This window comes from Rasamsonia byssochlamydoides (genome assembly GCF_041956645.1).
Source record: "Rasamsonia byssochlamydoides strain NRRL 3658 unplaced genomic scaffold VTN77scaffold_70, whole genome shotgun sequence".
NCBI classification, from domain to species: domain Eukaryota; kingdom Fungi; phylum Ascomycota; class Eurotiomycetes; order Eurotiales; family Trichocomaceae; genus Rasamsonia; species Rasamsonia byssochlamydoides.
This window is the reverse complement of record NW_027192453.1, coordinates 1-23,799: the sequence shown is the minus strand read 5'-3', so window position 1 is coordinate 23,799 and position 23,799 is coordinate 1. Positions and strand designations below refer to the sequence as shown.

The 23,799-nt window shown below is 49.1% G+C and overlaps 10 protein-coding genes across 10 annotated transcripts; 2 read left to right on the top strand and 8 right to left on the bottom strand.

Annotated features, from left to right (window-relative positions):
* Nucleotides 1-2,645: 2,645 nt before the first annotated feature.
* VTN77DRAFT_8328 (uncharacterized protein) lies at nucleotides 2,646-3,882 on the bottom strand (the record flags this gene model as incomplete). The annotated part of the gene is made up of 2 exons (XM_069424814.1): nucleotides 2,646-2,777; nucleotides 2,839-3,882. 2 exons carry the CDS (start codon nucleotides 3,880-3,882, stop codon nucleotides 2,646-2,648), a joined length of 1,176 nt encoding a protein of 391 aa, XP_069274742.1.
* A 468-nt stretch (nucleotides 3,883-4,350) lies between these two features.
* VTN77DRAFT_8327 (uncharacterized protein) lies at nucleotides 4,351-4,745 on the bottom strand (the record flags this gene model as incomplete). Its single annotated transcript, XM_069424813.1, has 2 exons — nucleotides 4,351-4,436; nucleotides 4,487-4,745. The coding sequence occupies 2 exons, from the start codon at nucleotides 4,743-4,745 to the stop codon at nucleotides 4,351-4,353; spliced, it is 345 nt and encodes a 114-aa protein (XP_069274741.1).
* A 1,325-nt stretch (nucleotides 4,746-6,070) lies between these two features.
* VTN77DRAFT_8326 (uncharacterized protein) lies at nucleotides 6,071-6,951 on the bottom strand (the record flags this gene model as incomplete). The annotated part of the gene is made up of 3 exons (XM_069424812.1): nucleotides 6,071-6,564; nucleotides 6,632-6,796; nucleotides 6,876-6,951. The coding sequence occupies 3 exons, from the start codon at nucleotides 6,949-6,951 to the stop codon at nucleotides 6,071-6,073; spliced, it is 735 nt and encodes a 244-aa protein (XP_069274740.1).
* A 3,199-nt stretch (nucleotides 6,952-10,150) lies between these two features.
* Nucleotides 10,151-10,495, bottom strand: VTN77DRAFT_8325 (uncharacterized protein; the record flags this gene model as incomplete). Its single annotated transcript, XM_069424811.1, has 3 exons — nucleotides 10,151-10,198; nucleotides 10,264-10,415; nucleotides 10,477-10,495. The coding sequence occupies 3 exons, from the start codon at nucleotides 10,493-10,495 to the stop codon at nucleotides 10,151-10,153; spliced, it is 219 nt and encodes a 72-aa protein (XP_069274739.1).
* Nucleotides 10,496-11,738: 1,243 nt separating this feature from the next.
* Nucleotides 11,739-12,055, bottom strand: VTN77DRAFT_8324 (uncharacterized protein; the record flags this gene model as incomplete). The annotated part of the gene is made up of 2 exons (XM_069424810.1): nucleotides 11,739-11,823; nucleotides 11,871-12,055. 2 exons carry the CDS (start codon nucleotides 12,053-12,055, stop codon nucleotides 11,739-11,741), a joined length of 270 nt encoding a protein of 89 aa, XP_069274738.1.
* A 717-nt stretch (nucleotides 12,056-12,772) lies between these two features.
* Nucleotides 12,773-13,156, bottom strand: VTN77DRAFT_8323 (uncharacterized protein; the record flags this gene model as incomplete). The annotated part of the gene is made up of 2 exons (XM_069424809.1): nucleotides 12,773-12,963; nucleotides 13,036-13,156. The coding sequence occupies 2 exons, from the start codon at nucleotides 13,154-13,156 to the stop codon at nucleotides 12,773-12,775; spliced, it is 312 nt and encodes a 103-aa protein (XP_069274737.1).
* A 1,178-nt stretch (nucleotides 13,157-14,334) lies between these two features.
* On the top strand, nucleotides 14,335-15,183 carry VTN77DRAFT_8322 (uncharacterized protein; the record flags this gene model as incomplete). The annotated part of the gene is made up of 1 exon (XM_069424808.1): nucleotides 14,335-15,183. One exon carries the CDS (start codon nucleotides 14,335-14,337, stop codon nucleotides 15,181-15,183), a length of 849 nt encoding a protein of 282 aa, XP_069274736.1.
* A 2,652-nt stretch (nucleotides 15,184-17,835) lies between these two features.
* Nucleotides 17,836-18,482, bottom strand: VTN77DRAFT_8321 (uncharacterized protein; the record flags this gene model as incomplete). The annotated part of the gene is made up of 3 exons (XM_069424807.1): nucleotides 17,836-18,113; nucleotides 18,147-18,168; nucleotides 18,390-18,482. The coding sequence occupies 3 exons, from the start codon at nucleotides 18,480-18,482 to the stop codon at nucleotides 17,836-17,838; spliced, it is 393 nt and encodes a 130-aa protein (XP_069274735.1).
* A 1,756-nt stretch (nucleotides 18,483-20,238) lies between these two features.
* On the top strand, nucleotides 20,239-22,115 carry VTN77DRAFT_8320 (uncharacterized protein; the record flags this gene model as incomplete). The annotated part of the gene is made up of 2 exons (XM_069424806.1): nucleotides 20,239-20,821; nucleotides 20,890-22,115. The coding sequence occupies 2 exons, from the start codon at nucleotides 20,239-20,241 to the stop codon at nucleotides 22,113-22,115; spliced, it is 1,809 nt and encodes a 602-aa protein (XP_069274734.1).
* A 201-nt stretch (nucleotides 22,116-22,316) lies between these two features.
* Nucleotides 22,317-23,069, bottom strand: VTN77DRAFT_8319 (uncharacterized protein; the record flags this gene model as incomplete). The annotated part of the gene is made up of 1 exon (XM_069424804.1): nucleotides 22,317-23,069. The coding sequence occupies one exon, from the start codon at nucleotides 23,067-23,069 to the stop codon at nucleotides 22,317-22,319; it is 753 nt and encodes a 250-aa protein (XP_069274733.1).
* Nucleotides 23,070-23,799: the final 730 nt, after the last annotated feature.

Here is a 23,799-nt window from a genome sequence, read left to right as displayed (position 1 = left end):
GAAGCGATAATACTACATAGTTCAAGATCAAAGTTCTCGCATGAAATGAAGTGCATATGTCTATATTAAAAGATCATCGATCCTCAGACAAACTCAATTATGTGTAATAATTAGAAATCTCGTATTTCTTGCAGACTCGGCCAAACAGAGGCACCATGGCACCAACTTCTTGGTAAATCTAAACCAGGTATCGGCTGCGCCAACAGTATTCACGTCATATGCGCAGTGTTCTCTTTAGTCATAGCCATTAGTACAATAGATGTCTAGAGTTGGATACCTACACCACCCCCATAACCACGTCCTTTCCCCCTTTAGACGGATCTACCTTTTCGAATTTCACGTACTCGCGACCAGAGACCACCATATTCTGTGCCAAAGACGTCGAAGAAGCCAAGAACCACCAACTTCTCTGTTGGAGTGCTCCTTGGGAAAAGCTTTGTGACGCCTTTTGGTGACAAGAATGACTAGGGACGGGCTCACGCTCCATCGCTCGGCTGGTTGCCAATCCTCTTAGCCTGGCACGATTGCTTGATGAACGTTCGCACTGCTGGTGGGTAGCTCTCTTCAGGCGCTACCCCGACGGTATATGATCGTCTTCGATCCTTGACTTTCGGTCCCTAATTGATGAGAACATCCTTGGCGAAATAAAATGCATACATACATCCACAACAATCAGAGGCGACGACAATGACTTGTCTCAGGTATCGGCGTATGTATGGATCCTTGGCTGCTATACTCATGAAGAGTTTGTGGACGTTTGTCTCGATTGTGTCTCTGGCTCGTTCCCTTTGCCGTCACAGAAAAGCATGATATTTTGAGCATTATCGCTTCCCGGTATGACGTTCGTACTGTCCTCGACTCTGGCCATTACACACAGCTTCAAGATTCGCGCGTGACGTCGTCTATCGTAGATACGGCTGTTCTTTCGAGGATGCTATCGTCCGCTCCCTATTATCGATTCCGGATTGACATGCGAGATTCCGACGATTCTGCAATGTTCGGAATGTTTTCGAACCTCCCTCAACGCCCGATTATGAGCCTAGCCAGCCAATTTTGAGGAAGTTTTGCGGTGAGCAATTTCCATCAAGTCTCGGGGGCCGCTCATTAGCTGGCTGCAGATAGTACAAGATCGTTCTCTTGCGGCGCGGTTGCAAAGCCTTCTCGCTACATAGGGCTTCTTGTAGGTCTTGATCTCGTATGTGAGTTGGCGCCCCTAGACGTAGCCGAATAAAGGTTAGTGATATTGCTCAAAAAATGGCAAGAGAGTATAGGAGACAGGCGCACCAGTTTTATTCATCTTCTGCCGATATCTCCTATCCTGACTTATCCCATCGCTTCGAGAGATCATCCATTCGCCGCTTGATCATCTTCTGAGTACTGGGGAACACCGTCGTGGAACTTGTCCAGGATGGGTGACAAGAAAAAAAAAGGCCTGAAATTCGCCGTTATTTCAGCCAAAAATTGAAAATTCTCCATCACTAGTGACAGCACATTGACACTAGCTGCGCTAGCTTCCAGGCTTGGAACAGCAATCCCGCAAGCGCAAGCTCAGGAACCATAGCCCAGTTCTTGCAAGCCACTGTCGGAGACAGGCGGTTGATATTTCAGGACATTCCAGGAAAATATCGATCCAGTCGATTCCAGGAGATGGCCAGTCTCTTTATCTAATATAAAGTAAGCCAAGTGCCTCCAGAGACGACGCAAGAGAAACTTACCATGGGCCCTTGTTTTGTGCTCTGGGACGCACTGAAAATGGAATTATGTGGGCACAAAGATGCTCCGGTCGCTACATGCCGGTTGCTGGACATATTCGAGGTCAACGATGCCAGTGACCATGCATCTGTGGCCGTCAGTGTCCAGAAGGAGTAATATATATTAAAAGAAACCCTATAAAAAAGACAGGGAAGAAAGGTGGATAAAGACAAAATATACCAAGACAGGTATATATGTATATAGCACACCGGGTGCGATGAAAAGGAAAGATAAAGAGACTGAAGGAGGGGGTTGACGACCTTTAAGTAGCCTAAGAATCCGCCTTCACTATTCCTATTCACTTCATCTGTGCAACATTCCCTATCTGAACAGCACGGGTGACTGCTCAGGCCAGGAGAGTAGTGATTGGTGGGGGGTAGTCAGGGCATATTCACCACAGACGTACTCCATAGTACATACGTACAGACATCCATGGATACGAGTTCCGGGAATAAAGCAATATCCCGTGAAGCAGGTGCTTACCCGAGACAACAGACGGGATGGGACATATGGACTGTCCCTACTCCCTAGGATTGGGCCTGCAATCAGCCGAGATCCTCATTGTTTGGATCTTCGAACCATCGTCTTTGAGCCTATCTAGGGGTTCTAGTTCTTCAAAGCTGGGGTGTGCGATATCAAACATGTCCCGAATTGGCTGTGTACATACAGACCTTGGCCTTCGTTGGAACGATGAAATAAGGCCTATAAGGTTTGTAACATATACTCTACTTCTAGCATAGGTAGTAAATTGAAAACTCCTATTCAAGGGTAGTGTTAACAAGCAGGAGAAACAATTATGTACATATATTGTGAAAGAGGTTCGTTGCTCATACATGCGCCACATCGTCAAATATGTACACATTGGTGTATGTACATCCAGTGTAGGCTACTGGCTAACACCCACTCTCCCCAGCACTACAGACATAGATCCCCTCGACCCAGTCCGACTGAAGCACCTCTGAAGCCGTCGGACGCCGGCGCCACGACGGGTCGAGCATGGCATAGATCACACTGCGACACGAGGCCTACATCCATCAAGAACATTAGTAAATGTATGTAGAGGAACTGGGTGACTAACTGACTAACCCCGCTCAACGCTTCGATCGGCTCGTACATGCCCGCCTCCGTCCGATCGCGCACGTACTCCCGGTAGTCGGAGTCCCTGTTGATGACGGCGAACCGCCACAGGTGCCGGCCTGTTCGCATGTCCATATACACAATCCCTGCAGCCCAAATGTCCACCGCCCGCGCGTCGAAATACCCCCCGTTCCCGTCCGTATACTGCTCCGGACTGATGTACGGGAACGACCCGCACAGCCCCGTCGTCAGGTGCGTCTTCTTCTCCCACGGCAGCCGGAAGCACTCGGCGTTGCCAAAGTCGGCGATCTTCAGCGCCCCCCTCCGCGTCAGCAGGAGGTTGTCCGGCTTCAGGTCGCGGTGCGCCACGCCCGTCTGGTGCAGATATTCCAGCCCGCGCAGCAGCTGCTTGAAGTAGCAGTTGGCCTCCGCGGCCGTCAGTTTGCCCGCCGAGCGGACGCGCGTGTACACGTCCCCGCCGCTGCAGTACTCCATGATTTCGCAGAAATTGCCGTCCGTGTCCCGGATCAGATCCAGCGTCGCGATGACGTTCGGATGGCGCAGCGTCGACGAGATGCAGAACTCCGCTCCCAGCCGCTTCAGGTATTTCTTCCGCGATTCCCGCGGCCGGATCTCGAATTTCTTCACCGCGAAGAGCCGTCCTGTCGGATATCCCTCGGAATGGGGCTTGAACGTCACCCTCACGATGCCCGACGAGCCGCGCCCGATCTGCGACTTGTAGGTTCCGTATCGTTCGGTGAGAGAGGCGGTCGTCGTCGACAGCGGGCGAGAGTGAGGCTCAGTGGTGCTCCCTGCACTCGTCGGTAGTAGTGCGGGCTGATGGTTCTTCTCCTTGGCTGTTTCCTTCATCGCCTTGAGCGTGTCCTGCAACATTTCCAGAAGACCATCCTGTGTTCTGCTGTCGTACAGACGGTGCTCATGAGTGCCATCGTCGTGAAGACGGAACCGACTGTCCTTGGTGCTCGGCTGTCTTGGTCGAAGGGCACCGTCACGAAGTTTTGAAAGCTGCGCGTCTGCTCGGTAGTTGCCCATGGAGATCTAATAAACGATTCACTATAGTCTAACAGGTGATGTCTTCTGTTAAGAGTCGTCCTCCATGCCACACTGCTGCCTATCTGGTCGGTCCTGAGGTAACACAACGCGTGATATGCCTTGCTCATATGCGGAACGGAATCATGGTGACGGCAGTGTTGTCTTCTGGGTACAAGGCAGCTGAGTCCAGCAAGCACAATCACCTGAGAGGAAAAATAATGGGAATCTTCCCAAATGCCCATCCATTGTCGATATCGCAGTCATTATAACAGTGCATGCTGAAAGCTGAGGGAATTGTTCTGATATTCCTGTCCAATCGCTGCGGGTCGGAATCCACGTGTCATCCTCGCCAGCAACCCACCTGACGACATCCTCAACCTGAGATCATTCTATGGTCACCATCGCCATGATATGAAAAATAACGCCCGGTCCACTATGAGGCTTTTTTTTCATGTCCTGTGCTTAAACCTATCTATGGGGGAGGGATCTGCTAGAGGCCCATTGTTCCGGGGCAATAGCAAAAGATAGGGTTTTCTTTATCGAAGTGACCGATGCTACTACTAGATTAGCTTGTCTCTGCCAATCAGGAGCGTCAGAAAAATACCAATCAGCTTCTGATCCTCTGGACTGAGCATATATCCATGACTATTCATAGAATAATGTTGAACGGTCTTGGGAACCTTGGAAGCTTGGATCATTTCCGAAATAGATAAGTGGCAGCGCCCCTCACCCAATATCTGGAGGCGTCGATCCGAAAGCTTGCTGTGAAGCAACCCTTGGGTCATTGTTAATGCTGTATACAGACCCGTATGTATTGAACCGAGCTCGTCAAAAAAGTGTCTACTGCCTTGGCTTGACATCATGGATTTAAGAGAGCAATAGATCAAGAGGTAGACGGTAGACGCGTCCAGCAAGAGGGCCCCTCATCAACCGCAGACGGAAACATGCTGAGGGGTAGGTAGTTATGGTGCATGATCTTACTCCACGTGGGGCTGAGGACCTGAATCATGGATGACGCTGTTGGCTCACAAGTCAAGCTCCAGCGGAAATTACCGCTCTAGCTCGATCAAGCTTGCAAGTTTTATGGCCATGGCGAGAAGTAGGTATCTACTTGTCCGTTAGTTGTAGCAGCTACATCGTTAGCACAACGATAACGTAGGTACTCCGTAGTTTTCGAGTCTCGTCCTTTCTCTGTCAACTAGGATCACTTTGCAACAGTCGAATCGACATTCACAGCCACAAATGCATTGTTCTGTACAAATCAGACCACCTCCATAGAAGTCCGACTTTCCTGCTGTCTGACTTGCGTTCGCCGGGATCGCAGCAGCTAAGGAGGCGGGATCAGCAGCGGCGTGCCACACGAGCGTCGCGATTCCAGGGGGCCGACAGTGGCGGGGAGGCGTCCGCGCTCGATCTCGAGTTCCTCTGGCGGGTAAAAATGCCTCAGAGAAAGCGGTTCTGTCGCCAGTGACGTCGCGCGCTTGGGACCGTCAGCAAGACGCTGGATCGGGAAGCCAGACGGAGGGCCAGTCTTACGGGGAGGACCATGATCCATCACGGGGAGGCGTGCTGTGGAGGCATGCCGCGGGATTTTTCGAGACACGCACCACGCACCAGGGCGGAAATTACCCATGGATCGAGCCATTTCCACCGCCTTTTCGGGAGCTTTCTTGCACGAATCCCAGCCCTAAGCTCAAGGGCAGTGCCGAGGTGGTCGCCGCAAACTCAAACAACAAGTCCAAAATACACAATTTGTTCAGCAAGTCAGTCGTAAATTTATAGAACAATGGATTGTGGCTATAAGTCTCAAGACCAGGGGTAATAGAGAAACTCAGAGCAGAGCCTCTGCAAGTTCATGGATCCAGTGCCTGAGGCACTCTAAACTCCAAAATTGAATTGGATGTAGACTCTATATATAAGTCCGCAGTTGCAGATTCTTGCAATTGCATCCATATCCAAAGACCGATGTCGTATCGCAGGGACGTAGACCACCGAACAATGTCAGAAACTCCAAAATGTAAAGGAAAAAGCCGCCCAGAGCCTCTTGTCTCCGGTGCTCTTTCTAGACGTCAATCCAATGAGGTTATGTATCGTATATACATGAATCCTGTGATTGCTGTGGTCTCACAGGAACCAAAAAGGCCGAAATCAAGAATCATGTCCAAGATACAACAAAGAGAGTCATCAATCATTGCGACCAAAAGAAAGTCGACCAATCTTCTGGGAGCGCATCTACGTCTTCAAACCCGGCCAGAGTCGAGTCAGGAACAAAACCGTTATCTGACAACGACGACGGATGCTCGGGAAACAGGGAGTCGTCCGGAAACTGGAAGGGATAGGAGGACGACTGCTGCAGGACTGGATCCTCCATGGCTGGCAGCGTCACGTAGGTATACCCCATCGGGGCCGTCGTCACCGACGCATACGTGGCGACCGGGCCCGGCATGGGATGCGACTGCTGTGACAGCAGATCGTAGCCAGGAGCGGCCGGACTGGCCGCTGGGAAGGCTGGAGCACGGAAGCTGGCGGTGGATGATGGAGGAAGAGGAAGCGAAGAAGGCTGAGGGTTGGAATAAGTGGGATACTGATGAGAAGGGTTACTTTGCTCAGTTGGAGACGGGAGAGGTGCAGGTTGTGGTGCAATGCGTGCAAAGGAAGCGGGCTGGACTCGACGCCGTACAGCTGTTTTCTAGCCCGCGAGTTAGCGAACAACAGCCGTTCTTGCCATCAAACAGAGTCACCTCGTTGCCTTTCTTGAATACTTTTCCGGAGGACTTTGCATCGCTCTCACCATCGGACTTTTTGTCGCGGCTGTTGAGCTTGCTGTGCTCTTCCCTGTCCTTACAGGGGCCGCGACAAAGGCGGCAGACGGAGAAGGGTCGCCCCTTTTTATTGATGCGAATTAGCGGTCGATCTGAGGGAGTTAGCAACGCCGGCGATTGTTTCGTTCAGTTGCAATCGAATCGAATTGAATCGACCCTAACAGGACGTACCATGATGTCGACAGCTGGACACGCGATGGCCTCGCACGCAAGCTTCACAAGCCCACTTCTCACCGTCGATGAGCATCCCTGCGTGTTATTGAACCGACAGCATGACGAGAGCGACCCAAGAACGAGAATCAGCTAATTGAGTGAGTAAATAGGATGAAAAGAAAAGAAGAAAAGTGGTTGACGGCGATTGACGAGGAGGGTTTTAACCAGCACGAGGGAGGAACGAGGGTCCACTCCGACCGCGTCTGCCGTGGAAGTAGCAGGACGTGGCTCAGCACGCCCGTCTCCCCGATGAGTCTAGCTGGTAATTAAGGCATGCATATCATCCAGAGACTACCAAGAAGTTCTGAAGATCATACCACCGCCAGGGTTTCGATTCGACTGGCAGTCAACGAATACGCACGCGCCAGAGGCGACATGAAGAAGAGCATCATCCCCGCGCGGGGTACAATTCATACAATAGCCTGACCATTGACCACCTGCTTCTTTCTCTTGTACAGTATGCATGTTGATCTCTTTCTGTTTCATTTTTGTTTTGTTTGACTTTTTCCGGGAAATTTTGGATTTTCTGCTTCCACACGTTCACACTTCGCTCTCCCCTGAATGAGGAAAACTTGCTGATTTCCATCGGAAATTACAGGGAGACAGGCAAGATGATGTGGACTCCAGTTCTCTCCTGAAGGATATTTGCAACAGGCGAAGGACAATAATACTACACAGTGGGCAGGATGGACAGTCATGACGGATTGTCTCTTTGCACTACCCCACCATCGCTCATTATGAGCAGATTCAGTCCGGGCGGAATCAAGTCAGGGGAAAAAATCCATCTGGTTGATTATTGAATTTTTGCAGTGTGCGATGCGGGATTTTTGCTCTTTGACTGATCCCTTGCGAGATGCTAACCTAACCCGCTTGCTAGGAAAAAAAAAGGAACAGGTACCTGCCAGTGGGTTCGAGTGAAGCAAGGCCTCTCTCCAGAGCAATTACTGTAGGGAGTAGTTGTATATGGAGCAGGATCGGGGTGGATTCTGAAAACAGGACGACCGTCATTGGTGGCCTTTCGGACCGTGGATCACTGGAGCCTTTCCTCAATATGACCAAAAGGACGAGAGAGGGCGGGGAAGAAGGAGACTGACGGTGCGCTGAGCGATTATTTGAGGACGCGAAAATCAGAAATGGTCTGCAGCAGGACGAGTCGATATTTGGTAGAGAGAAAACGGCATACCGTCAACATCGGCCGGACAGCGGGGCGTGCACCCTTGGTCGGTTTCCAAGCGTTTGGACGGGGAAAATCCCTCATACATTCCTATACGCCTTCGCAAAGCAAACGAGCCACAGCTGCGCAGCCCAGCCGGACCGGCCTACCAATTTGGCGAGGATGATCCCCGGGATTTTCTGAGACCGCAGCAAATCTCCCGATTGCTAAAAATCGCCAAAAAACCCTGCGAATTGGGTCGATCTTTCCAACCCGTTCGAGAGGTGATGTTGAGAAAAAGCTTGTGCTCGGGTCACTATGCGGCTGTGTCTTGTGGGGGAAGCAATCCCTTGATTATGGCGCAGGCCTTATTACTTACAGTTTACTTACATGACTGCAGATGGATTGATGAGTTGTCCTCACCCACGGAGTATGATAGCACTTATCTACGAATGAATGGGAATGGAGCTGCCATTAGTCATGCTAATTGCTCTTTCGGGTGTAGAATAGAAGTAACAGAGTAGTATTTCTCCACAGAAATATTAATAAAAATGAATCCCGGTCCTTCATTTCTGGTCCACCTGCAGTATGCACTCTTCCCGAGCGGGAGATTCCGCTCAGCCTCGTTTCTTGTCAACGCCTTAAACAGGTAGTCAGTGACTATACGCCTATGTAAGTAAAACTTGGCATGATATGTTGCATTTCTGGCGAGAGATAGATCGATGGGAATGGATACCGGCTAACTAATTGGTGTTTGGAAGGTCCATCCGAAACCTCACCAGAGTATTGTACATTACATAGGTAGAGACAAAAAGCACAGCCTCCCAGGAATATAATAAGTAGGAACTCACGAATCCTCGTCTCACCTACATTGAATCCTTGGTGCACAAAAACCTTGAATTGTCCTCGATTCTAGAAAGATACGCTTTGAATTGTATCTATTACCCGGCTACTGGTATTTTCTTCTCTTGACGGCAGTCACCATCCACTTCTCGTTTTCCAAGTCTAGAAAATAACCTGAGATGGGTGCTTATTGGCTAAGATCAGTCGAGTATGGATTATCTCAATATACAGTCGGAAACAGACCAAACTTTCTTCTTAATATGATTATCAGCATCAACTGCATGTTACTGGGAGAACGAAGGAAGAAGAATGGTATTTATATTTTCTAAGATGATTCTACATACAGTTCTCTACTTCCTTTTTTTTTTCCCGTTTGCTTTTTTATTCCTACTACGCAGCTTTAAATATAACTTATCCTGTACTATTACGAACAGAGCACCAATTATTAACTTAAACAAGTTCCAAGTTTGGTACTCGATACTCTAGCAAGAAATGCTGTCTACTACCCGTAGGGGGTAAAGGTACAGAGAGAAATAAATTAGGTAGTAAGATCCGTGAAAATAATAACTATCACCATGATTATCATATTTTTTTGATCAATAATGATTTCGAAAGAATAGATAAATACCGACTACTTCAAAGGTCCGTGTTAGAAGAGTCTTGAGTTGCCGTAGATAATCATGGCCCGTCACTCTAGCTCGCGGAGAGACCTTTGGACCAGCCTATTGGCCCAACACGGCGCTGAGATCGTGATAGACAGCATCGCCTAGCTCCTCAATAGTAGAAGGATGGAGGGTACTTGTAGGCCCTCCAGTCAATCAATGAGCCATGAGCAGGATAACCCCCAAGACAGCAGTGACCTGCTCTGGGACCGGTTCCTTTATGTGTAGCTCATCGCCTATCTCTTCCTCGTCCCGAGACCCGATATTTGGGACCGCATTCGTCGTATATGATCCCTTTCAAGGCAAAATACCCGCACTATCGACGCATCAATCATTCGCAAGCTGTAGCCTCGTCGTCACAGGAATGAACGTGTCATGCAGAACCACTCTCCAGAATGGTATGTCCTAATATAAGCGATTGCCAAATAATCCACCTAGAGGTATTGACGGTATCAAGGCGAAGAAAATGGTTTCGAGAGCGATCTTGGTTCTCGATTCCACCGCGCCTGGTGGGATGCTCCGTGGACTCGGTAGGTTCGTAGGGAAAGCCATCGCATGGCCAAGCCGCTGCCACATCACTCGGACTCGGACTCCTCCGGCTGCATCACTTTCTCGTCGAGTTCCTGTGAAAGAATCATCCCTTAGTATGTGTTGTGATGTAATCCCGTGGAAAAAGAGGTGGACCTACTCTTCCCAGCCGTTCCTTCAGGTTCTGGAGTTGGCTCTCCTTGATGACCAGGTGGCGGTCGTCATCGAGGTCCTCCACGATGTAGTCATGTCGCTCCTCATCGTACTTGAGAATGATGGCCTTGACGGAGGGATCGCACTCAACAAGGACTCCTAAGACCGATGAGCGAGTTGACTTCTACGGGAATAGGGGTAGGAGCTGCGGATTGCGTACCTTTGACAGCTCGAGGCATTGTGATGGTGGTGGACAGGAGAACCGGTAGACGGGCTCAACAATCAGTCAGAGAAGATGCTTCTGATCGGAGAAGGTGTTGAAAAGGCCTCAGAGTGGAAGTACGGAGTAGAGATGCAGGGTCTGGCGGAGGATCTGCAAGGGATGCCCGCCCGGAAGTCGGATTCAAGCCTTCGGAGCTGTTGCGGAGAAACACCTCGGAGATGATTGGCCAGTGGCCATCTCAGGGCTTAGGGCTTAGGGTCAGGGCTACCGAACTATCTACCAGGTATTAACTGCAACTCATCTTTATCATCCACACACTTACAACCTCCGCTCTGTCATCGTCAAACAGGGCCCAATCGCAAGGGCAGGCCTCTGCGCGGGCAGCTCTCAATTCTCACTTGAAGAAGCGTCTTCAGGCAGAAGATGTCAAAAAAGGCTGGGGAACCCAAACCTTCGAGCTCTTCAGCCGAAAATGACAGAACTGACAAAATTCTCGATCATTTCCTTGATCGCCTGCCCCCGGACGGCCAGCAAAATCTCATCGCTATATTAGCAAAGGAGGATGACAAGAGCCTGTTAGAGCTCGTCCAGAACATACGCATGAACCTCATGGCACCATGCAAGAAGACTAATTTTAGAGGACTGCTTTTTATTTCTTCATCATCTTCTTCTCTTTTATATTGTTTTCTCTTGTTGGCGGGCCACAGAGTACCCTTTTTGGCCGAATCTGCAACAGGTCTTTACTTTCCTGCTATGTAAGGTCTTGACTTTCATATTTTTTAGTAAAAGCAAGTGGAGGGAAAACTTTTTCCCTCCTACCCCATCAGCAACACACCATCCACATCATCAGAGAATGCTGATGCAGGGAGACATGCCGCTGAAATTACGAGAATCAGCAAGAGAAGCGACCATAAGATCCTCTCATGAGATACCCTTCACCCTAGGTAGTTTGTCCTAGAAAATGGATGGGTTGCTGTCTGTCCAGATGGAGCTATCGATTCTTATATGTTAGTACTGTACAGAGTACTTACGTAGGTAATAGATAGATACTAGGTAGATAGGGGATACTAATTATATTATTCCCCAGTCACGAACAAACCAACCGATTACCTAGCTTGCTTGCGTTGCTTGCATAGAATATTAATGTGTGGGCGAATAAATTACAAATTAAAAAAAAAACAACATGAAGAGGCTACATACAACAGCTGGGATTTTCGCTGGTGGTCACCCACCCAACTACTAACCAGCCGGCGTGTGGCTTATGGGCGGCCAATTCTCGCCTGGGTGCCGTCCGGGTGAGTTAGCGGGTGATGCCGCTTTACGCTCGCGCGACCAAGGGTGAGTCTGGGTGAGTGTGTGAGCAACGGGTGAGGCCTGAGGCATTGACTCACCCGGCATCGCACGACTGTCGCGCCATGTCACCACCCTGAACTTTGTACCCCACAGCCCCCTGGACGACCGCCGCTGGTTGGATCCTGACCCAGATGGGCCTTAGCTCAGCCACACCAAGTGCACCCAGGAACAACGATTTTCCTGTTCCAAAGTAGATAAGGTGCTGTGTCCGACGCAATATCATTGGCGGGTAGCTGAACTGGATGACGTGTTCATTCGAAAGTGGGGAGAGCCTACTGGGTCTTCATCTACAGCTTTGGTTGTGGATTTGAATACATACTCCGTACTGAAGTCCAAAAAATCATGCAGCCTGATCTACCAAAGAGAGAATTTTTTTTGATTTTTTGAGGAAAAGATCAATTGGCGATCGTAGGATGCAATAAGCAGGCACTGGCTTCTTTCCAGAGGACTCTTAAATTTAGTGTACCTATTTATCTCTTCAGCGTAGGTTATCTGACTCGTACAGTACTGTACAGTACATCAGATCTCAAAACAGAGGTAATCAGGATCAATCGCTCAAGAGTCCCAACAAGTTTGCATGCCTTGCCTTGGCCTTTTCGATGATCAGAACTCATCCTGGAGATGCAGCATCATGGTGGTGCGGATAATCCGATCCCTTCTAAACAGATCCTCAAATCTCCTTCCAAATTTTATCCGATCTCCACCTCGAAGTTAACCGACAGTATTCCTCCTTTAAAATTCCTGTTTCCTCTTCGCAATTGGTTCTTGCTGGCGATATTGGTCGCTTGGTGGACTATGATGACTATCGGGATTTCTTGCAGTTATTCGAGTGCTGTCGACAGTCTTACGTTAGCTAACATGAGGGTTGGAAGAGGCTTGAGTAGGGCGGTTTGATGAAACTCCATGTATGGCTCGGTACATGTAGGTTTGCTGTTGACGCTCATTCCATTCGCTCATTCAACCAGGGATCGTCCAAGAGCTCCCTCGCAGTCTTTCGCTCCTCGGGAAGCCATTTCAGCATTGACCGTTTAAATTGAAGAAATAGGTCCTTATCCCTGCCTTCCAGACGCGTCTCTACTTCCTCTAATGAGGTCGTGGGAATTCTGGCATGCTCCTCTGCCTTCCAGCGACCTGAACGAAATTGAATAAGTAAGGCCTGATGCAAAGGAACGTAGACGGCTGTGGTGATAGCAACTAACTCACCGTCAACATCGAAACACTGTGAAGTAGTCTCGCTCCGTCGCATGAATTCCTTTGGGGTAAGCCCTAGAAAACCTGTTATCTGCGCCATGTGCTTGAACGGATCATAGTTGCCCTTCCTCATCCATGAGATGGTGAGCAGAATTCATTTTAGCGAAACATTACCAGAGTAGCGAGATTCCATATATCGACGGGAGGACCCCAAGGCATCTCAAATGTCACTTCAGGAGCCCTGTAGACATGCGGTTGTATCTGTCTGTTGCACTCTCCCAATTCTAGCCTCCCCAAAATCGCACTAAACTGGATAACCCCACCTGCCATTTTTTGGCTTGCCAAAGCTGCGAGATGTATAGATGGTTCGCGTCTCGTCTATGATCTTTCTTGGACTTGGGTTTTCCAACTCGGCCTTTTCAAAATCCTCCAGCATAGAATTATCCGCAATAATGAGCATCAAACTACCCGCCTTCAAATCTGAGAAATAAAGTCAATAATCAATTGGACTCAGAATTATGCATATGGAGAAATTACTACCAGTGTGAACAACACCGGCTTCTGTATGTAGAAAGTCCAGAGCGGCAAGGAGATGTTTCAACATCAGCCTCAGAAGAGGTGCATTGAAAGGCTCGGAATGCGATTCCAGCATGTCAAGAATGCTTAGATGCATCGGTGGTTGGACCAGACATTGATGACAACCGTGCGGGCCGGAGATCTCGAAGGAATCATAAAGCTCACGAATGTAAGGTTGGCCTGGGTGCGACGATCTGATCTTCCTAAGGTGTTCATAGACAACAAGCTCTCTGCGTCTTTTCAAAGGGAACTTTCGCAGTTGTGTGGAGACTTTCAAAGCTGCGTATTTGTGTTCGCTGTGAAGCGTGAGTCGTTGACTTCCTGAATCTCAAATATGGGTTCATCTGTCTACCTCAAATCACGACAGAGCCACACCGTTGAATAGGCTCCATAGCCCAGTTTCCCGACAACTTGGTATCTCGATTTGAAAACCTCACCTATGCGAACTGGATAATACTGATCATGTTCGTAAAATGGTAGCGTTTCCTCTTCCACAAGATAGTCGGGACCGATCAAGTGACATCCAATGTCAGAGAATCTCCTGGGCAGTGACGGCTGTCTATGCCAAACGCGCCCGAGACGACGGAAGAAGGCTATGACGCATTCAGTCAAAAGCTTCCGATGCGTAGCTGAAAAGGATCACGCATGTAAATAAAAATTGTCGATGAGAACTGCAGACTCGGAGTGACTAAAAAGTCAAGAAAGGTATACTGGTTTATTTTCGAGCATCCGAAAATGTCTGATTTCGCTGCAGTGATTACTTGGACTGCGGACTACGGATTATTGGACAATCACGCGGCCGCCACATCAGCCACAGTCAAAGTCAATCGCATTGATGCTATTGATGTGATCTTGGAACAGTTACTTCCTATTGCATCTAACAATACACTGCGATGGGCTTTGTTCAACTTCGCTCGTTCCAAATTATCCGGGATGGTTGAGAAAACAATGCCTATTTTTCTGGATCGTGCCGATATACATGATTTTCGCTGTGCCCTGCCACAGTTTGCCTATTACAACAACCTTGAAGGTACCGAATCCATTGTCCGCAAAATTTTCAACGAAGCATGTGGCATGGATGACATCAGATGCTTGGTAGAAGCAGCAAGCCTAGCTGCGGGCTGCGGCCATAGTGAAGTGCTTGAATTGCTCATCCGGCACTTGTCTTTGCACGTCCATGGGCCAGAATTCATCGATTTCTTGGACGAAATCTTCTGTTATGCTGTTAAGCCTGCGAGAGTTGATGTCATCAAGAGCATGCTTAAACAACTGCCTCAACAGCCGGATGTTGGCCGCTCTATGACAGAAAATCATGACCAATCTTTCATTCGCCTCAGAGAGACATATGAAAATAAAGGTCTCGGTTTTGGAGAAGAGGATTATAAAAAGTGCGGAGTTTGCTTCAAGGGAGTCGATAATTGCCAGAAGCTCTATCTAAGCTGCGATCACACATTCCATGATGAATGTCTTGTCAAGTCAATGCGGGAGCATATTCGGTGTCCTACGTGCTGGAGAGAGATTCTGGGAGCTTGGTGTTACGAACCAACGAAGAGGGGCGCCGACCAGCTCAGCGGATCAAGGTGAAACAGAGATAAGGCAGAAACAAGGCAGCAAGGAGACATGGAAACGACCATTTTATGATCATTGAGAAGATACATTTTGGAAAGAGATATAAGTTGGTCGAGCTCGTGCCACCAGATTAGGGAGCCTGACTTGTCTCTTGGAAACAGCTACACCTTGTGCCTGCTAAGACATATGAAAGCTATGTATTTCTCCTTACCGGGCTGCACATTTTAATGATATTCCGCTAACTTGGTTAGTGCCTCGCCGTTTGAGAACCAATAGCTTGGAGACACTTTGCTTTACCCATACACCAAATGACGGATTCGGTGAAGGCTATGCTTCAGTGCATGCTTTGTTCTGGCGGTATAGGCGAGGAGAAATGGACAAGAGAATTCTGTGCTGGTATTTAATGACATCTCTTGAGATCAGTTGAACACTGACCAAAATTTCTCCTTAGTCTTTTAGAAGAACAACAGTGCTTGCATTGGCAATCTGCTCTTGAAAAGAAGGCCCCTGTTTGCAGAAATTGGAAGCCTGACAGCCTCTGACCGATCAATTACCACACAGATCAAAGTTTTCAACTCTGCTGTGCCAATTTATGCCTACAAATGCTTTTCTTCTTCATTTGTCCTGTCTCCGCTTATTGCAGGAGGTTGCAATGAGAGAAATCCATCCTGATCAGTTATTTATGCTCTGCCAGTCCCTTCAGCCTGACAGACAGAGAAACTTTGGATATGAAGAGCACAAATGGTGCGACAATCCGTCGAATATGGCTCGTGTACAGAAAAGATAAAAAGGACGGACAACGAGAAAACATCAATTTTGAAACAGATAATACGGTACGTCTTAGGGAACGAGGTGATTTGTACGAAATCAGTGAATCTGCAGTACGTCCTTAATGAGTTATATCACACGGAAGAGATCTACTGACCATCTCTCAGGCTATTGCTTGGTGGTATTCAAAAACAAGGGACATCATTCGTATCTTCTAGATAGCCCCAACCTAGGCTGCACTGCTCTTGCTTTGTGTCCCAGAAGTTCTCTATCCCAAGTGGGCCCCAACAAGGCAAGTTCGGACCTAGAGTGCTGGTCGTCAAATATCAACGCATTGCTGGAAAAGGTCTTTCATTCATAGATAAACATATACTAAGTGGACAAAGCCGTCAGTGCAGGTCTTGTACTCCTTTTTTACCCTACCAGATCCTACCTGCAGGAGCTACTGGGGCATTGTGTCAAACTATCAAGTTTCAAATCACGCACCTGAAGAATTAGAGGCCTTTGGCAATGCAGATGCATGATTAATCTGACAATTTTCCGGCATTTACCTGGATACCTAATTGGGCATTGTCACTTGTAGTTAAATGTTGTTGTACTGAGAAGACCTGTGATTCATTTCATCAATTCAGACCTATAAATATTCCTTTCTTATTTTATCTTGTATCAAAGCTCTAAGAGACATCCAGCACTTCTTGTAGCTCACTCTGCACTGAGTTCCTGACTGGCATTCTGAGTGACCGTTGAGGCGTTGGCCATACTATCTACACGCTACTCAGCTCTGACGTAGTCTTTGATACTGGTGTAGGTAGGGAGGCTTGGACTTCCCTTGGCCAGCCACTTCTTCGAGAACCGATCGGTGGGGAACACTTAGATATTGATCACAAAAAGGGTTCGGTCAACTTAGGTACAAGACTACTTAAGAGGTAGCGCGAACTGAAGCAATACCCAAAGGTTATTTTATGACCTGCTTGTCTTCTTGGACAGCACTGTATTTTCCTTGCCACATAGGTAGAACATGGGCCGTTTCCGTCGCACTGTTTGTCAGTTGGCTATGCATTTGGGAATGAATTTAGCGGCTTACCTTCTTCTTCCATTTTAAGCAGCCCTCACAAGCAGTCGGTCATTTCTTTACGAGACTGGACTGTTGTTTACTTGATGATGGTGGTATCGAAATCTCAACCGGTAGATTTCCACTAATTCCTCCATGTATTGGGTCCTTCGGTATAATCTCTTCATTTTGGCTAGAACACCATTGCTCATCATCCACTCTGTACGGAGTTTTGTAACTAGAAAGTTGATTGGATTCTTTATAGTCTTGATTAGGTGCTGAACATACGCTTGCTGCAGATCTAAATCATGCACAATACAACCCTTATCATGTAAAGGCATTCTTATAAAGCGAGCCAAGGACCGTGGATTTGACCCAGATACTAATCCACGGATTCTACCAGAATATGTGGAAGATGCTCCTCATCCGGGCCGACCAAAAGAGATCTCTCAAGAAACGGAGCAAGCTATACTGGATTCTGTCACTAATGATCGAGCTGGCCGTGGGAAATCAGCCGAATATCTGGCTTATGAGGCTGGTATTTCTTATGCCTCTGCCTTGCAAATTTTGAAGCATTTTGGGTTAAGTTTTGTTAAACCAAGCTAGAAGCCTGGCCTGACTGATGCTGCTAAGAAACAGAGATATGAGTTTTGTAAAGCTTATGGACACTGGACCCTAGAAGATTAGAAGAATATTAATGAGACCTATTAATGAGACCTCTGTTATACTTAGGCATAGGCAGGGAGCCGTTCGAGTATAGAGAACACCTGGAGATATTTCTAATCTAACCAGTATGTGCTGTCAGTAGAAAGGTGCCTCTGAGGTCCATCTCTTCTGGAGCACATCCGTTAGATTGCCAGCTCCAGCTCACCCTCCTCCAGCTGAGGCCCAACCGCCTCTTTGAGGAGATCCCAACAGAAAGCATGGATGGGGAAGCCCTGTGGATAGCAATTCTGGTATTTGGCATCGAGAAAAGCAGGCGGGTAGATTTTCTGCATGACTTCCTCAAATAGAGCCTCTAGGGCTGAGGAATATTCGTTCTCATCAAGATCTGCTAGATCTCCATCTGGATCGTCATAGGGCCATTGGCCGTCCACTGTCATCTCCTCGAACTTCAGCGACCCGTCTGGAGAGTCTTCAGCCCAGAGATCAAATCAACCGATCCCGGACAGGCGGTATGGCTGTTTATCGTCAGCCTTGAGAACTTTTACCCCTCAATACTGTCAGCCGGCGTTTTCACTTGTTAACAATCTTCTTTTTTTTTTGCCCCCTTTTCCCGTCAAAAAAAAAAGGGAGGGGGACGGGGGAGAGGAAAGACAGAAAGGAGCTCACTACTAACTGACTCGGTAAGGGAATGAACAGAGCCATAGCATGCCAAGTCGGTCCTGGTCTCCTCGCATACCGCGGAACTCTCCATGAGAGTCGTCGACCGGTTAGAGCTTGTCGTCTTCCTCGTCGGTGATTCCGATCGTGCACACACCGCAGATGGTGTCATAGCAAGAGACTCTGTAGGTCATGATGACATGTAAAAAAAATAGTGCATGTGTATTCGTTCTTTCTTCTCTAGTCTAGGTTTATTAATCTTAAAATACCCTGCTAACACAAGCAGTGCGTGCAGAGTTGAGAGGAATGAGGAATAGCGAGGATGAAATGGGCTGATGTTCTCATCACAGTGTTTATCTGTTGTTCTTTCCTGATGTCAGGATGGCCGTCCTTTTACTCGACTCAATACACGTAATAGATAGCCTGATGCCAGGTACAGTACAATATCCTCAAATGCACACTCTTCTAAACGGACGCTTGCACAGGTGTAGCTTGGCTGCAGGCAAAGAGTACGCACCAAATTATAAAACTGCATAACCCCGACACACTCTCTGGTGGAAGGCCCATCACGGCCAGCGGTATCCTGTCCTCCACTTCTTGCACACTGACAAATCTGGAATCCATCGAATCCTCCATATGTCACATTCGTCCCAATGCAGAAGAGAGCGTCGATGAATGCGTCTGTAGAGCATGTCATAACAGAATCTTGCAATATCGCTCCAGCTGGTTAATCTCATCAGTCAGACACCCGGACTTTGAACATTATTGTGGCTGATACTTGTTATTAGTCAAGAAAAAAGAGGACCCCACAATAGCATCTTGCTTTGTGCTTGCTAGCTATAAGCTATGGCCATACATCTCCAACTTATTCTTACCCTAACAACCGGCGTACTTAGTGGCCGTACTTGTTTGTGAGGTTTATGAACCTCCGCCTCAGCGGAAGGACATTGGGATCATCAGCGTCCTGCAAATCCAACTGTTGCGGTGTGGGCACAGGAGAGTTGGCTTGAACCCCTCCACCGAGCCGCCATCGTGCCGATGCAAAGCACAGCATCGATGAAGGCCGTTCCCGGGGGCCCCTCGCAACAGGCTCCTGCAGCACCGATCGAGTTGATTAATGTCTCTTTGGGTTGCCCAGATAATCCTGCGATTCCTTTTAAACTCTAGGGATACAAGGTGTCGCCTCGTGCCATTGTTGGCGTAACAATGCACCATGGCATCGAACTGAGTGCCGGAAATAAGTGTTCAGAACGGCCATGCAAAAGTAAGGCATATCTGCTTCCACACTCGCGGGTGCCTGGCCCTCATTGTAGAGGTTTGGAAGACTGTTTCTGGGAATGTGACAAAGGAGGAGAAAGGATACTTGCTGGCTTGATTGTGTGGAGCTATGGACTATCTAGGAAGCAGCGACTCTTCATGGCTGACATATCAAAATCTGCAAGCAGTTCTGACAGATTACCCAGTCAATGTGATTCAAGCTGCTTTATACTCAATTCTCACCCATCCTTCTTTGATGCTTGCACTGTTTGTGTAGCAACATCAAACTGCAACATTTCTGTCTCGAAATGGTGCAGTGGGTTCTTCCATTTTCGACAAGATTACATCATATTAAATTATGCTAAAGTCCCTTGACAAACTGCCATGTCGGTTTTCCCCGCATGGTCGACATCCTCACCAGAGATTACAGCGGCCCGACGTCATGCCGTTGACAGAATCTCCTGAAGCGTTCGCGGACTTGCTTCCTTGTTTTCTTGCCAGCAGGTCGATATGAGCCTGATTTTCAACCTGAAGAGAAACGCCCGTGAAACGGTCATCCGGCAATCAAAAAAAAAATGTGGAATAGCTATAGCTAACCTATGCAACATGCCCAGCTCTCAGCTATGAATGGAATTTCCTGTGATCGGCCGAAGACTCTCGATTGCCCCACGATGCAGTCTTACCTCCAGTATTGTGGCTTTCGCAGACAGCTGGAAGCCCAGATCGTGCAAGAAGATCAGGAAAAGCCCAGCAAACCCGATGGTCGCGAGGATGGCCAAGATCGAGGCGTTTCTCCAGGCGAGGAAGGACGAACAGGAAGAAGTCGCAATGTCGGCCGGTCGAGGACATTGCGCATCTCTCCGCATTCAGTGCGCCTGGACATGGAGCCCAGGGGAGACATCGACCAGGTAGATTTTCAGACCGAAATCGAGGGGAATGTTTCCACCATTAACGCCCGGGAGGCAATGGGCAATACGGTCAGTCTGACGGTGACAGGGGTGGAGGTACCACCAACACAGATGGCAACAAACAACATCCCTGGCGGTGATGACAAGATACTGGTGGTGTCGTTCGAGGGCGAGGACGATCCAATGGATCCGCACAACTGGACATTGCCCAGACGGCTGGTCTGCACCTTCATCGTATCCCTCACGGGAGCTGCTGTCGAGTTTGGGACAGTGATCGATTCACCCCACCTGGAGCAAGCAGCGCAAGGAGTTGGGACCCAGCTTGAACCCAGATATCTGCTCACCGGTATTGATCATTCGAACTGGTTTCTCCTCTCTTCCTCTTCTTTTCCATGACACTGACTGGGAACCAAGGAATGTTTTTAATCGGCCTGGGCGCCGGATCGCTGATAACGGGACCTTTCTCGGAGTTCTTTGGACGGAATCCGGTGTACATTGTCACCCTAGCAATGTATATGTCGTTCGTCCTGGCAACAGAATATGGACCAACCCGTGGAATCAGGATCATGCTGCGCGGGTTTGCCGCGTTTGTCGGCTCTGCGTCGAGCGTCTGCACCAGCGGTTCGATTGCTGACCTTTGGTCCCGGCTCGAGCGTGGCTATATATTTCCGGTCTACACCTGCAGCGTCTTCATGGCCCCCCTGCTTGCGTCAATCGTTAACGGTTTCCTCGTGGAACACTATAAGAGGAGGCGCCTTTCGTACTGGGCGTCTCTGGTGTTTGCCGGCATTGCGTTTATTGCCGTAGTGATGTTTCAGCCAGAGACGTACAGTCCCATTTTGCTCCAGTGGAAGGCAAAGCAGCTTCGTAAGCTGACAGGAGATTCAAGATACCGAGCCCCAATTCAGCTCAAGAAGGTCTCCTTTTGGCGTCGGCTAAGACATGCCCTGTACCGACCGTTTCTTTTCATGTTCAAAGATGGGCTTCTCACCCTGGTTGGTGTATATATGGCCCTGAACTATGTCATCGTCTATATGCTCTTTGCTGGGATCCCGTTCACTTTCGGGAGAATTTATCATTGGTCTGCAGGCTTTGTGGGATTATCTTTCCTAGCAAGCATCGTTGGGGTCTTGCTCTGTGGTCCTGCAGTCCTCGTTGCCTGGAGACGTCTCAGGAAAGAGATGGTGGAAGCTCTTGAACAAGAGCGCCCTCATCTGGAACCGGAGATCAGCCTCTATCTGGCCGTGCTCGGTGCCCCCGCCATCCCGGTAGCGTTATTCTGGATGGGTTGGACGGCCCGCCCTTCGATATCGTTCTGGTCGCCGCTGGCATCGACGTCGCTGTTTGCCTACGGCGTGATCTGCGTCACTATCTCAATCTTCCAGTATGTGACCGACAGCTTCGAGTCCCACACGGCCAGCGCGCAGGCAGCCGTCCTTATGCTCCGATACGTTTCTGCTGGAGCCATGGCTCAAGCGGCGGTTCCATTATATACCAGACTCGGGGTGGGCTTGACACTGACCATTTTCGGGATTCTGAGTGTCGTGGTGATGCCGATTCCATTGATCCTGTATAAACACGGTCATAGGGCCCGGAGACGCAGCACATATTCCCTTTCTCCTGCAGGCGCCAGCAGTTGATTTTGTAGTTCCAGATTACTAACCTCCATCCCTCTTCTCTATGCCTAGTGTATGGTGGGGTTCATTTTTTTTGCCGTATTTCTCATATAGGTAGTTTTCATTAGCTATTTCCCAGGCGGACTGACGTCCAATATATATCCTCTGCATTGTATTGCCCAAAATTCTTCGACACAAGGTGCAGATCGACTGATTTCGTGGGCTTCACGCTTCTTCTCCCTGTCGGTCTTCGTCCGACTTTTTTGATTCTTCCTTGCGCTTGGTGGAACTGTCCGGATTTGAAGCAGACACTGCGAGCTTCTTTTCCAGATGCCTCTCGAGCCAGTTTCGGTGGCCGTTGGAAATCTTGAGACTGCGATCCACCTTGCCGGGTAGTTTTGCAATCTTCTTTTCCAGACTTATTGCATCCTTTGAAGAAGCTGCTTCATCTTCTCCATCCTTGCTACTGCCTCCTACCTCTCTCCACAACACTTCCAGCTCTTCTCTCCATCCTAACGCATCTGCCAATTGACGAACGCCATCGTCACAATCTCCGAGGATACACACATCGTCTGGCCTTCTGCCAATGCTGCCCACCTTCTCCCGATTCACATGCACTCGCGGGACCCCCTCCCGGACCAGACCGGGCAAGCCCGCAACGGGGTGAACCAACAGGCTGGTGCCCATGATAATCACCAGGTCCGCTTGAGCCATCGCCTTGGGAGCATGGGCCTTGAAACTAGCCGGAAGAGGCTCTCCGAAGAGCACAATATCCGGCTTCACGATCCCGTTGCATTGAGGATCCTGACAGTGGGGCACATCGCCGCTCTGGACTATCTTCGCCATTAAATCGTCCGGAAAGGGTGTTTTGCAGTCCATGCAGCGCTGACTGGCCAAGCTGCCATGGGCCGCAAGGATTTTGTCTTCAGGCACTCCCGCCCTGCGCTCGAGGCCGTCGATATTCTGCATGACGAGCATATGGAGCAGGCGTTTGCGCGCCAGCAGCGCGATGAACGCGTGCGCGACCGTGGGCTTGTACTTGCCCGGATGCTGCGCCGCCGGGCCACGGCATAGAACGGCTCTGGGGTGTGGCGGAAGTACGAGATGTGGAAGGGGGCTTCGGGATAGGGGAGATGGAACTTCTCCAGCTGAGCATACAGGCTCGTATCTGGCGACCGGAAATCCGGGATGCCGGCCGAGGTCGAGATGCCAGCACCGGTGAGGACGACGATCTGGGTGGCTTTGCCGGCTTTGATCAGATCGGCGACGCCGTTGACGGTGGGGGACTTCAACGTGTGGGCGACCGGCTCGGAAGACTCCTCATTTTGTTGACAGGTTGAAAACAGTATCAACTTGCTGATCCATCCTTCAGGGGACATTTCGAGTTATATGCAGCAGTTTGTCGCTACAGGATTCCTTTTGGCGGCTGCCTAGCATTAGATCCCGACAAGTCGCACCAATTACAACCTACCTCATAACTGGTGCCACTGATGGACACCTCGCGATATGGTGTTTGGACTCTGTTCTCGACAGCGTCTTTACCAATTCTGGGAACGGACATATGGACATCAAACCCACCTTCGACGCTGAGACAGTAACCGCAGAGACGATATCATGGCAGACTCGCCATCCGATCCATTCCAGCAGCATTAAATCGCTGGAGATGATGAGAATCGCCGAGAATTGCGCGCTGTTCGTGGGGGAGGGG